The sequence below is a fragment of the Aquarana catesbeiana genome, linkage group LG02 (assembly GCF_042186555.1).
Source record: "Aquarana catesbeiana isolate 2022-GZ linkage group LG02, ASM4218655v1, whole genome shotgun sequence".
Lineage (NCBI taxonomy): Eukaryota > Metazoa > Chordata > Amphibia > Anura > Ranidae > Aquarana > Aquarana catesbeiana.
Window position 1 is genome coordinate 131,980,136 of NC_133325.1, and position 15,378 is coordinate 131,995,513.

Consider the following 15,378-nt stretch of genomic DNA (forward strand, 5'->3'; position numbering starts at 1 on the left):
TTCACACCCTTAAAAATCCTGAAGGCGGTGATTGGTTTTCGGGGCCCCGTACGCGGCTAGGCTCCCAAAAAGTCCCACACATGTGGTATCCCCATACTCAGGAGAAGCAGCTAAATGTATTTTGGGGTGCAATTCCACATAGGCCCATGGCCTGTGTGAGCAATATATCATTTAGTGACAACTTTTTGTAATTTTTTTTTTTTTTTTTTTGTCATTATTCAATCACTTGTGACAAAAAAAAATTGAATATTCAATGGGCTCAACATGCCTCTCAGCAATTTCCTTGGGGTGTCTACTTTCCAAAATGGGGTCATTTGGTGGGGTTTTGTACTGCCCTGCCATTTTAGCACCTCAAGAAACGACATAGGCAGTCATAAATTAAAAGCTGTGTAAATTCCAGAAAATGTACCCTAGTTTGTAGGCGCTATAACTTTTGCGCAAACCAATAAATATACACTTATTGACATTTTTTTTACCAAAGACATGTGGCCGAATACATTTTGGCCTAAATGTATGACTTAAATTGAGTTTATTGGATTTTTTTTAGAACAAAAAGTAGAAAATATCATTTTTTTTCAAAATTTTCGGTCTTTTTCCGTGTATAGCGCAAAAAATAAAAAAACGGCAGAGGTGATCAAATACCATCAAAAGAAAGCTCTATTTGTGGGAAGAAAAGGACGCAAATTTCGTTTGGGTACAGCATTGCATGACCACGCAATTAGCAGTTAACCACTTAAGGACCAGCCTCGTTTTGGATTTTAGGTGTTTACATGTTTAAAACAGGTTTTTTTGCTAGAAAATTACTTAGAACCCCCAAACATTATATATGGTTTTTTTTCTAACACCCTAGAGAATAAAATGGCGGTCATTGCAATACTTTTTTTGCACCGTATTTGCGCAGCGGTCTTATAAGCGCACTTTTTTTGGAAAAAAATCACTTTTTTGAATAAAAAAATAAGGCAACAGTAAAGTTAGCCCAATTTTTTTTTATATTGTCACGCTTCAAAATTGCGCCCGCTCGTGGAATAGCGTCAAACTTTTACCCTTAAAAATCTCCATAGGCGACGTTTAAAAAATTCTACAGGTTGCATGTTTTGCGTTACAGAGGAGGTCTAGGGCTAGAATTATTGCTCTCGCTCTACCAGTCGCAGCGATACCTCACATGTGTGGTTTGACCATCGTTTTCATATGCTGGCGCTACTCACGTATGCGTTCGCTTCTGCGCGCGAGCTCGTCGGGACAGGGCGCTTTAAAAAAAATTTTTTTTTTTTAATTATTTATTCTACTTTATTTATTTTTTCACTGTTTTAAAAAAAAAAAAAAAATTGGATCACTTTTATTCCTATTACAAGGAATGTAAACATCCCTTGTAATAGAAAAAAACATGACAGGTCCTCTTAAATATGAGATCTGGGGTCAAAAGTCCTCAGATCTCATATTTACAAAAAAAAAAAAAAATAAAAAAGTCGTTTAAAAAAATGACACAAAAAAAATTGTGCCTTTAAGAGAAGTGGGCGGAGCCGTCGTAATGACGTCGCTCCGGCCGTCACGTGGTATAGAGACGGGTGGGGGCCATCTTGGCCTCACTCGTCTCAGTACCTCAGCAGTGAGAGGTCCCGATCTCCTCCGCCGCTACCGACGGCTCCGGTAAGCGGCGGAGGGTGCGGGAGAGCGGCGGGAGGGGGGGTGGCACCTCTCCCGCCGCCTATAACGGTGATCTCGCGGCGAACCCGCCGCAGAGACCACCGTTATCGTGTACAGAATCGCCGGCCCTAAAGATGGATACCTCGGTTGTGGCAGCAGCTGCTGCCGTTACCGAGATATCCATCTTTAAAAAAATGACGTACACATACAGTGAGCGGTCGTCAAGTGGTTAAAGCGACGCAGTGCCAAATTGGAAAAAGTCCTCTGGTCCTTAAGCAGCATAATGCTCCGGTCCTTAAGTGGTTAATTTGCATGTACACTGACCATATATAGAATACAAAGTAAAATCCATAGTGCAAATATAAGGTGCTGGTGTGAATATACAGGTGAGCATATGACTGATATAGGCAATTGAATTATAGGTGCTATGGTGCCAGTGAAGGGATCCGTTTAGACTCTGATGAGCTTTCCAATGAGTAAACACTTGGTGCGTGCCTTATTCGTGCTCCTATAGTGACTGCACTCACCAGATCCTTCACCCCCTCTTGGGGTCTCGCACATCCACAGTATGTGCCACTGTGTAGCAATGCAGGATAATTCCGTCCTTAATGTGGACTATGGGGAGTTTCCATTATGAAAAGAGAGAGAGGGAGCCCACATAGCGCAATACTGTATAAAAACTTGTTTATTGGTGCAAACGCTTAAAAAGGTACTCACATTCGGTAAGATAAAAAAAGACATATGTTGCTGACACAAGCCTCTGTGACAGGAAGTGATGCAAGGACGTATGCTGACTCCGCCCTACGCGTTTCATCACCGACGTCATCTGGAGCGTGCATAGTGCCTGCTACAGTTCCTATTTATAACGATTTGGTGTTTTGCATAACGTATTGGTAATTATGGCCACCATTTTGTGAGTGCCATTGCAGACAGAAGTCTCCGTCGGCCATTTTGGATGTGATTTTGCAGACCGAAGCCTCTGTATGGGAAAAAATTGGTACAAAGGACTCGCAAGTTTTAATATAGTCTATCAGACTGTGGTGATGTTCGTAAGTAGGTAATACATTTTAGCCCCTTAAAAGAATAAGATGCCCCCAATGGGGGAAGTTAAACCCGCTGTTTAAACCGCCACGATGTCTGCTGGCCTTCCGAAGCGTGAGACTACGGAGACCGAAGACCAAAACCATAAAAACATCCCGGAGCCCATTTTGGGTGCGATAATATAGACCGAAGTCCATTCGTTGTTAAACATTATAAGTATACTGCTGAATCTGAGTCTGAAACAGCGTTGATTGAGTAAATGCTATCCTACAAGACTAGTCTTCCTTTGTTGATTCACCATACGTTATATGCAAAACACCCCTTATCAACTTAGCATAAATAGAATAAATTTAAATATATAATAAATTAATATACCCAAGTATCCCGGCATAAATATATCCAATCAGTGTACTAATACATAATAAATGATATATTACAGACACATTATTTTGGTAAATAAATGAATAACATACCTAAAAAAATATAATAATAAAGTGTGCTCATGCAATGCTATATATGTGCAATGCTGTATAAAAGCCTTTTAAAATGCACCTAAAACTAAATCAAATCTGATAGTTAAAAAAATGGTTAAAACTATTGGAAAACTAAAAATATGAGAAAAGTATGAAGCCTCAGATACAGTGAGAGTCTGGTAGAACAAAGCCACGTAATGATGTTAAAAATTAGTTAAAAAACAATTGAGGTCAATGTCTATATTCATTCCCTTTGGCTGAAGGGTGTCTAATTGGAAGATCCATTTGTTTTCGTTTTGGGAGATCTTAATTTTCTTGTTCTCTCTTCTCCAATGTCCTTTAATTTTGTCTATGCCAAAGAAGATCATGCATGTGGGGCCCTTATTGTGATAGTCCATAAAACGTCGATACATTGTGTTTATCGAATCCGTTTTTTATGTTGTTAATGTGCTCTCGGATTCTTACATGCAGTTCTCATGTTGTTCTACCCATGTATTGTTTGTGGAAAGGACATTCCAATACATACGTCACGTGGGTACTAGTGCATGTGATCAATTCTTTTATAGTGTATTTAGTGCCCCTTGACATAGAGGAAAAATCACTTTTTTTCTTATTGGTTTTTTTACTGACTTTGCATGAAAAACTTTTACCACATTTATAAAAACCTTTTAAATGATTTGAAATTCTAATCTGTTTTGGGGGGTCCAGGGCATTGTGAACTAGTTTATTCCTGAGGTTTGGTGCTTTTCTGTAAATCAGTGGTTCTCAACTCCAGTCCTCAGGACCCACCAACAGGCCAGATTTTAAGTATTACCCTGGGGAGTTGCAGACTAGAATACTGCAATCACTGAGCAGCAAGTGATATCACCTGTGATGTATTTCAGCTATCTTGCCAACCTGGCCTGTTGGTGGGTTCTGAGGACTGGAGTTGAGAACCACTGCTGTAAATGAAGGAAGGTCTTGGTGGTATACTGGTCTTCAGAACCTGATCAGATTGGAGGATCGGCCAGTGTTTTATTATTTTTCCAATGCTTTGTGTTGAATGTTAAAACCCGTGACGAAAGCCACATCTCCATTGTATTTTTTGGTTTTCCTGTTCTCTTTGCCTTTGTCTTCTATTAGAGCCCTTTCACACTGGGGCGGTTTGCAGGCATTATTTTGTTAAGAAATTGGATATAACAAAATAAAAAAAGAAATAATATATGGAAGACCATAAAAGATAGAAGAAGAAAAACATTTTTTTTGGATTTTGTTATATCCAATTTCTTGATATCCTCCTCTACCATTTTTTTAAAAAACCACTAGACTCTCATATTGTTGTGTTTTTGGATTAAAAGTGGAATTGTTCTTTAAATTAGAATGTCTATAAAAAGTGGCTTCTTTTTCTGTTTCTTTTAAAGCATATTATTTTTATATTTAATCTTCTCACAATTTTTTGTAAATGAACGTAGGCTTCAAATTTGTCCAATATTTTGTCTGGGGCATATTTCAGACCTAGATCCAAATTTTTTTTTTCTTCTTCATTGAAAATTACCTCACTCAGATTGAAGATGCCTTTTCCTAGTATTCTCTTGGCTGGGGGCATATCTGGATATCTTCCTACAACCACTAGTAAAAGGAAGATTTTAACTTAGGGACAGCAGACAGCTGTTAGATGAATTGAGAACCCTAACAATTGAAGAAACTGACATTCTAGTTACAATTGATGTAAATTCGTTGTATACTAACATAATACAAAGTGATGGAATCAACAGTGTCGATTGGGCCTTGCATAATCAAACTGATATGAAAGAGGAACAAATCCAATATATCCTGGAAGGCTTGAAATTAGCCATGAACAATAATTACTTCTGGCACAAGGGAGACTACTTCGTCCAAACAAAAGGCGTAGCCATGGGGGCTAAATGTGCCCCCAATGTAGCCAATTTGTTCCTTAACCACTGGGAAGAAGAACAAATTTTTAGCACAGAGAGGAGTAATTTAAAATTGTATCGAAGATATATCGATATTTAGATGATATTTTGATTGTATGGAATGGCACAGAAACAGAATTACAATCCGTCTTCAATGAAATTAATCAGAACATCTATGGGATCACCTTCTCTGGAACTTGGAACCAACAAACCATTGATTATCTGGATCTACAACTTAATAAATATAATGAACATATAGGTACTAGGACTTTTTTTAAAACCACAGATAGAAACGGGTACATACCGATCAACAGCTGCCACCATCGGCAATGGATAGGAAATATCCCAAAAGGCCAATTAATGAGACTGTATAGAAATTGCAGCAAAAATAACTAGTGGCACTTAAAGAGAACATCAAACATATGGACAGAAACTCATTAATAGAAGACAAAGGCAAAGAGAACAGGAAAACCAAAAAATAAAATGGAGATGTGGCTTTCATCACAGGTTTTAACATTCAACACAAAGCATTGGAAAAAATAAAAAAAACACTGGCTGATCCTCCAATCTGATCAGGCTCTGAAGACCAGTATACCACCGAGACCTTCCTTCATTTACAGAAAAGTACCAAACCTCAGGAATAAACTAGTTCACAATGCCCTGGACCCCGCAATACAGATTAGAATTTCAAATCATTTAAAAGGTTTTTATAAATGTGGTAAATGTCTTCCATGCAAAGTCAGTAAAAAAAACAAGAAGAAAAAAAATGAATTGATCACATGCACTAGTACCCACGTGACGTATGTATTAGAATGTCCTTGCCACAAACAATACGTGGGTAGAACAACAAGAGAACTGCATGTAAGAATCCGAGAGCACATTAACAACATAAAAAACGGATTCGATAAACACAGTGTATCAAGACATTTTAGGGACTATCACAATAAGGACCCCACATGCATGATCTTCTATGGCATAGACAAAATTAAAGGACATTGGAGAGGAGAGAACAAGAAAATTAAGATCTCCCAAAACGAAACCAAATGGATCTTCCAATTAGACACCCTTCAGCCAAAGGGAATGAATATAGACATTGACCTCAATTGTTTAACTAATTTTTAACATCATTACGTGGCTTTGTTCTACCAGACGCTCACTCTGAGGCTTCATACTTTTCTCATATTTTTAGTTTTCCAATAGTTTTAACCATTTTTTTACTATCAGATTTGATTTAGTTTTAGGTGCACTTTAAAAGGCTTTTATACAGCATTGCACATATATAGCATTGCATGAGCACACTTATTTTTTTAGGTATGTTATTATTAATTCATTTATTTACCAAAATAATGTGTCTGTAATATATCATTTATTATGTATTAGTACACTGATTGGATATTTTTATGTCGGGATACTTGGGTATATTAATTTATTATATATATAAATTTATTCTATTTATGCTAAGTTGATATGGGGCGTTTTGCATATAACGTATGGTGAATCAACAAAGGAAGACTAGTCTTGTAGGATAGCATTTACTCAATCAACGCTGTTTCAGACTCAGATTCAGCAGTATACTTATAAATGTTTAACAACTAATGGACTTCGGTCTGTATTATCGCACCCAAAATGGCCGCCGGGATGTTTTTATGGTTTTGGTCCCCGTAGCCACACGCAAAATGGCCGCCGGCACTTCGGAAGGCCAGCAGACATCGTTGCGGTTTAAACAGCGGGGTCAACTTCCCCCAATGGGGGCATTTTATTCTATTAAGGGGCTAAAATTTATTACCTACATACGATCACCACAGTCTGATAGACTATATTAAAACTTGCGAGTCCTTTGTACCAATTTTTTCCCATACAGAGGCTTCGGTCTGCAAAATCACATCCAAAATGGCCGACGGAGACTTCTGTCTGCAATAGCACTCACAACATGGTGGCCATAATTACCAATACGTTATGCAAAACACCAAATCGTTATAAATAGGAACTGTAGCAGGCACTATGCACGCTCCAGGTGACATCAGTGATGAAACGCGTAGGGTGGAGTCAGCATACGTCCTTGCATCACTTCCTGTCACAGAGGCTTGTGTCAGCAACATATGTCTTTTTTTATCTTACCGAATGTGAGTACCTTTTTAAGCGTTTGCACCAACACGTTTTTATACAGTATTACGCTATGTGAGCTCCCTCTCTCTCTTTTCATAATGGAAACTCCCCATAGTCAACATTAAGGACGGAATTATCCTGCATTGCTATACAGTGGCACATACTGTGGATGTGTGAGACCCCAAGAGGGGGTGAAGGATCTGGTGAGTGCAGTCACTATAGGAGCACGAATAAGGCACGCACCGAGTGTTTACTCATTGGAAAGCTCATCAGAGTCTAAACGGATGCCTTCACTGGCACCATAGCACCTATAATTCAATTGCCTATATTAGTCATATGCTCACCTGTATATTCACACCAGCACCTTATATTTGCACTATTGATTTTACTTTGTATTATTCTATATATGGTCAGTGTACATGCAAATTAAGAATAACAGCACTATTTTCATAAATCTTTATTTATAATATATAAAACAAGTTGGATTGTTTTACACATTGCACTTTTATATTTGGTCAGGTATATAACCTTACATTCATTTACACTCAGGAGTTTACACTTCCGGTTTCACTGTGTTTTATTGGTTAGAAGACACCCACTCAAAAAGAGCTATCTACATCAATTCCCTTCCCCCCACCTTAATAAACCTTCCTCCTATTCAAGGGAATACCCTGTTTCCCCGAAAATAAGACCTAGCCTGATTGTCGGTGATGGCTGCAATATAAGCCCTACCCCCCAAATAAGCCCTAGTTCAAGTCCTTGTAGGTCTTATTTTCAGGGTAGGGCTTATTTTTGGGGAAACAGGGTAGGGCTTATTTGGGGGGTAGGGCTTATATTGCAGCCATCACCGACAATCACACTAGGTCTTATTTTCGGGGTTTACAGGGTACTACACACCTGAATCCATCAGGTCTGGAATGGCGCCATATCTACTTTTTTCAACATCATACTCCACCTAGTGGAAGTAATCGGTAGAGGCAGCAGTTCCATCAAATATACATATTTTTTTCTTTAATCTCTATAGTATGCAATTCATTGCGCGGGTACTTTTTCTTTTTCTTGTCAGTGTCTGTATGTCCGCCGCAATATCGTAGTCCCACTGTAAGTCACTGATCGCTGCTATTACTAGCAAAAAATAAAAAAATATTCCAGTTTGTCGTCACTATAACTTTTGCGCTAACCAATCAATATATGCGTATTGGGATTTTTTTTTTTAACCAAAAATACACTATATTACCAAAAGAAATGTGACACCTGCCTTTACACACTCATGAACTTTAATGGCATCCCAGTCTTAGTCCATAGGATTCAATATTAAGTTGGCCCACCCTTTGCAGCTATACCAGCTTCAACTCTTCTGGGAAGGCTGTCCACAAGGTTTAGGAGTGTGTCTATGGGAATGGTTGACCATTCTTCCAAAAGTGCATGTGAGGTCAGGCACTGATGTGGACAAGAAGGCCTGGCTCACAGCCTCTGCTCTAATTCATCCCAAAGGTGTTCTATCGGGTTGAGGTCAAGACACTGTGCAGGCCAGCCAAGTTCCTTCACCCCAAACTTGTTCATCCATGTCTATTGCTTTGAGCACCGGTGAACAGTCATGTTGGAACAGAAAGGGGCCATTCTCAATCTAAACCGCCTTAAGAGTTCCCTTCACTGGAACTAAGGGATAAAGCCCAACCTGTGAAAAACAACCTAACACCATAATTCCCCCTCCACCAAATGATTTGGACCAGTGCACAAAGCAAGGTCCATAAAGACATTGATGAGCGAGTTTGGGAAGGAGGAGCTTGACTGGCCTGCACAGAGTCCTGACCTCAACCCGATAGAACATCTTTGGGATGAATTAGAGCAGAGACTGCGAACCAGGCCTTCTCGTCGACATTAGTAACTGACCTCACAAATGTGCTTCTGGAAGAATGGTCAAACATTCCAATAGAGACACTCCTAAACCTTGTGGACAGCCTTCCCAGAAGAGCTGAAGTTGCTATAGCTGCAAAGGGTGGGCCAACTCATTATTGAACCCTACGGACTAAACACTCACAAGGGAACACATTTAACCCCTTAAATCGCCCCTAGTGTTAACCGCCTCCCTACCAGTGATATACACAAAGTAATTAGTGCATTTTTATAGCACTGAACACTGTATAAAGGTCAAAAGCCCCAAAAACATGACAAGTGTCCGATTTGTCCGCCACAATCACACTAAAAATCGCGTATATATATATATATATATATATATATATATATATATATATATATATATATATATATACACACACATACATACATTATATATATATATATATATATATATACATACACACATATACACACAGATTTTTTTTTTTTTTTACCAAAAATATGTAGAAGAATATATATCGGTCTAAACTGAGGAAGAAATTTGTTTTTTTTTTATATTTTGTTGGGGGGGGGGGGGTTATATTTATTATAGCAAAAAGTAAAAAATATTGCTTTTTTTTCCAAAATTGTTGCTTTTTTTTTTATAATGCAAAAAATAAACTGCAGAGGTGATCAAACACCCCCAAAAGAAAGCTTTATTTGTGGGGAAAAAAGGATTTTGTTTGGGTACAGCGTCGCACGGCCGCACAATTGTCAAAGTGAGGCAGTGCCGTATCGCAAAAAATGGCCTGGTCATTAAGGGGGCAAATTCTTCCGGGGTTAAAGTGGTTAAAGTAATGCATTGCCATATAAAAAAAATGGCCTGTCATGAAGAGGGGTAAGCCTTCCGAAGGTTAAATGGTTAATGTGCTATCCACGCAATTAAATGAAGATTTGCAGATATACTGAATGCTGCACAGTACATTCCAGGGCAAAAGTTAGAAATGGGGGAAATGGGAAAAAGATCTAGGTTCAGTTTCAGATGAACTTTTGGAAATAGCATTGTCCACATTAGATATAGTCTCCTTGTCCCATACACAAAGACTCACATAATTATTCATATTACACAGAAAATATCATACCCCAGAATATTTTAACTGGATCCGCAAGAAAATTCAAAACTGTCCCAAATGCAACAGAGTTCCAGCGGATCCAATTCATGTTAGGGCAGCAAACCAAACTTTACAGATATTGAATTATAATAAACTATATTATCTAATTTTTCAGGTCAATATTTAGGATGACTCCAGAATATGCTTATTGGGCATATTCGATGAAGAATCTATGCCTTTAAACAAATTTATTTCCATTGTTAGTTTGTTGATCCACATCTGCAAACTATTTGTCCAAAAGTGGTTATTTGCCCACCCTCCAACATTAGACGAATGGAGAAATCAAGTCAACAGCACACTGGCTAAGGAGAAATTATTCTTTCAGCATAGGAATTGTCCTATTAAATTTGAGAAAATATAGGACCAGTGGTTAATGACTTCCTGGCACCACATTCATTTGTCCTACACTGTTCTCATAAACAGAAGTGCAGGAAAGGGCAGGTACTACTCCATATCAGGGGTGCATATAGTTATTTTCTCAATTGCTGGATTTAGAATAAATAAACTATTTTTTTTAAATAAAAGGATCAAACACATTGGTAGGGCATGCTACAACAAACAGCTCCTATTGTATTGCGTCAAATGTTTTGTTACACTGAAGTGTTTTTTGGACTATGCAGGTTCAGCAAGCACTATATTCATATCACTGGATTTGTTTGTATCAAATGTACATGTCAATAACGGACTCTGATATATTGGCAATGTATTTATGGAACCTAACTTTGTTGTGTTTGTTTTGGCTTCCATGTAAAATTGCAAATTTACAATAAAAATGATCAGCTTTAAAAAAAAAAAAAAAAAAAGTGTAAGTGAGTTTTAGGTGTGATCCAATTAGAACTACCACAAATCAGTGTCAATATTCAATAAGTGCCTGTGTAAACACAAAATATGTGCTTATAAACCATATACCCTATGATCATAGTATTTATATATTTTTATGACATACATATATCCTCATGTTTTCAATGACTTTGGATTTAATTTTATAATATACATTTTATTTACATTTATCTTATATTCTACACATTTTTATAATCGGCCAAGATTGAAACCCTTTAGGGCCAGCTTTAATCTCCACTAAAATGTGAGTGCATTTACTTTTTATTATGCTTTCATATAATTACCATTTAAGATAACCCCTAAGCGCCTCCTGCCCAAAATTTAGTTGGCAAGACCTCAAATTGCTACGTACTCTGTTTGACACATGCAGAAATATCCCATTTATTCCTGTGAAGGGTTATCTACTGCTGAGATGCTTAACAGAAACCCTTTCCATAGTAATAGATGTGATTTTTCTGCGCATCTGCATTTGAGTATGCACTGATGGTTGTGCCACTCCCCATGGATCTGGAAAGAGCATGGAAAGGTTAGAATACGAACTGGGGGAAAAGGGGATAATGGTTTTATTATTTATTTAAACAACTGGGATTCACAAAAGGAAAGGAGAAAAAGAGAAACTTACCAAGGTATGAATGCAGCAACATTACTGTTAACCAGAATGCTGTTAATGCTCATCAAAATTGCTGGATTGACATCAAACAGCTCAACTGACAACCTATTTTCTACAAACATACCTAAAAAAAAAAAAAAAAAAAAAAAAAGCGATCGTCAGAAAAAAAGATGCTGAAATGAGACTCTATACTCTAGTCTTACTGATTTTGATAGGGAGGCAATCTCATTCGAAACAAGACTGTGCGAACGTGGCTATAAGAAATCCAATGTCAGACAGGCCCGCCGTACCCCTGATGACGTTACAGATAACAAAACGATCGTAGGGGCAGTGCACACACATTGATTTACAGATGCTTTTTGAATTGATGACTGAAGGATAGCACTGGTTATAGTGGAGAGATTGACAGCCAGCAGCATTTTTGTTTTATAGGCAAGTGCACTGATTTTACAATAAAACAGTTGAGACCATACTACATCATGGGGAGTCTCCCTGTTTTTTACCCATTTTAACTCTGAGGATCCATCCCATCGGAGACTGAGTTGGATCATCTTGTCACCATAAGGGGAACATTTCCGTATTTCCATCTGAGGATCAGAGATCCCAATAAGCGCTGAATGATCTTCCTGAGTAAGAAAGATCGCTGGTGGTCTGGTAAGCCCCCCATCTGATTTATGGTGATGGTGTCACAAAGGTAAATGTCTGAGCACTGGGCTGTCAGGATCGATCTATTTGTTGTGGGACACTGGCATGCATGAAATGTTTGCATAGGAGCACTTTAGTGATCAATTTATGAACTTTGCACTTCATGAATATATTATATTTTGCATTTTTGCATAAGGACATTTTTGGACTGAATGATATTTTGATTGGATTTTCTGCTCACTTCAAGAGTTTTGCACTGTCAAATATGGTGTTTTGCACATGGTAAATTTTATTTAGTGCTGCACAGCTGCTGTATTTACTTTTGATAACACACTAGCGTGGATTTTATTCTATATAGGTCAGTCAATACGCCAGGAGATAATATAGGACCGATATATTCACACAATGCTATTCTAAACCAACTGGATCCCCCAGGCCACTTGTAATCTTCATATCCAGAGCTTTGATTTGAGATGCATGATTGATGTTACCTTCTATTAAGCGTATTTAATCTTTTCCCATGGGGTGGAGGATGCATACACGGCGGTGACTCCTTTAGTCCTACACTCCTGGATTCCTTCCCATTAATATATACTAATGGATTAATGTTTTAATCACCAATGGGACTATTCTACCAATGTTGATTTACTATTTCCACAGTGCACTTTAGAGACATTATCAATCAGATGATGGTGTTTTTTGTATATGCTAATCAAGATTTATTGTGAATATCACAGTATGTGATACTCAACATTTGATTCTTAGCGCTGCACTGTTTTCACTTTATTCATTCACACAATTTTTGTTAAGATTGTAGTGCTGGCTGCTACTGTTTATGTGTATAGCGCAGTATTTTTATATTAATTCCATGCCCATCCATGCCTCAGCAGTGCTAATCTGTGCCACATACGTGCTCATCAGTGCCACATCACTGCCTTACAAAAGTGTAATAGGTAGTCAGGAAATTAAATGTGTATTTTATGTCCCCTGAACACCAGACGGTGCTCCCTGCATGTTGGGCCTCTGTATGTGGCCAGGCTTTGTAAAAGTCTCACACATGTGGTATCGCCATACTCAGGAGTAGCAAAATGTATTTTTGAGTGTAATTTTTGCTAAGTACATGCTATGTGTTGGAAATAACTTATAAACTGACAACTTCATTTTCTTTCCACATTTTCCAAAAACTTGTGGAAAAAATGACATGTTCAAAAGTCTCATTATGCTTCATAGAATATACATTGGGATGTTTGCGTTCCAAAATTGGGTCATTTTGTGGACGTTTCCAATAATTTGTTGCTTCATGGCATTCGTGTAATTCTAGAAATTAGATGTACAATTTATGTCCCTAGAACACCTGATGGTGCTCCCTGCATTTTGGGTCTCCCTATGTAGCCAGGCTGTGTAAAAGTCTCACATGTGGTATCGCCGTACTCAGGAGTAGCAGAAAGTGTTTTGGGGTGTAGTTGCAAGTATGCATATTCTGTGTGGGAGAAAAAACCTAAGACAATTTTGTGGGAAAAAAAAATCTTCATTTTGCAAAGAATTGTGGGAAAGAATGACAACTTCAAAAAACTCACCATGCCTCTTACTAAATAACTTGGAATGTCTACTTTCCAAAAATGGGTTATTTGGGGGGTTATCTGTACTGTCCTGGTTTGTTAGTGTCAAGAAATGATGTCGTCAGTAAATCAGGTGTGATCAATTTTAAGGGACTGGCACCATAGCTTGTAGACACACAAATTTTCACAAAGACCAAATAATATACACTCGTTTGGGTTATTTTTTACAAAAGAAATGTAGCAGTATAACTTTTGGCTAAAATTTATGAAGAAAAATTACTAATTTGCAAAATGTTATATAACATATTAAGAAATATGCATTTTCTTTTACAAAATTTTCTGTCTTTTTATTTATAGCGCAAAAATAAAAAACCCAGTGGTGATTAAATACCACCAAAAGAAAGCTCTATTTGTGTGGAAAAAAGAACACACATTTTATATGGGTACAGTGTTGCATAACTGAGTAATCGTCATTCAAAGTGTGAGAGCAATGAAAGATGAAAATTGGCCTGGTTAAGGTGGGGGTATAAGTACCCAGTGGGCAAGTGGTTAAAGCGGTCGTATCAGATCACATTACTCACCGACAGGCAGGGGGGTATATTTATGACAGAAGAGACCTCTAGGGTCTCTTCTGTTATAAAAACCTCAGCAATTGAGACAAATTTCTTTACTACCACTTTAAATACCACTGGTATATACAGATGTGGGACAGCCAGTTGTTCTTGCTGCAATTATTTGACAGGCCCCCATACCATTATTTCATGTTCCAATGGTTTTTCCACATTACACAGTTGGTCAATTGTCACACAAAATTTGTTATATACCTAGTCACCTGCAATCTATGCAACATCCAATATGTGGGTAGAACTACGAAATGTCAGAACGATTTCTCAGACCATTTCTCAGATATCAGGGTAAACAAAAATACTAGTCTGCTAGACATTTTAGCTCTTTTCATTAACAAAATACACAATCTTTTAAAGTCCAAATTGTTGAGAAAATAGATCAACTTGTCCGTGGTGGCAATCGATTCTCCCTCTTGTTTAGGAGAGGTATTTTGATTTTTTAAACTGGACACACGTATACCTAAAGGCCTGAATTTTGAATGGGACCCACTATTATGAGTAATTTGTCCTTTTCTCTTAATGTTTAAATCCATTCCCTTGTAATTCTGTTTACCATTCACCATCTATTTTTTTTATCCTTTTTCTCTCCTATGTATAATCCTTTTTATGCACCATACATGTTTGTTGACCATATCAAGGTAGGATCAATTTATGCATACAAGACCCCACATCTCTCCTCAAGCTTGAAAAGCATGAAATAAAAAAAATTGCGGCTTTGTTTACAACAGTCATAACATCATGCCGCGGCTTTGTTTACAACCATCATAACATCATGTCCGGGCCACCAATGGTCAGAGATGACTGGTGACCATATGGTCACCGGAAATCTCTATGCTCGTCATCTGGCGGTGGCGGGTTCTTTCTCCGGGTCCCTGATGGCATGGGAGAGCACGGAGAAGCACCGGAGGGC

At 38.0% G+C, this 15,378-nt stretch overlaps 1 protein-coding gene across 1 annotated transcript in view; it reads right to left on the bottom strand.

Moving 5' to 3' along the window:
* The window catches only part of RNF17 (ring finger protein 17), a 532,263-nt gene that overhangs the window by 363,140 nt on the left and 153,745 nt on the right, over positions 1-15,378 (bottom strand). The window contains exon 9 of the mRNA XM_073612476.1: positions 11,651-11,762. Coding sequence (XP_073468577.1) covers positions 11,651-11,762 — 112 coding nt within the window. The remainder of the gene's footprint in view (positions 1-11,650; positions 11,763-15,378) is intronic.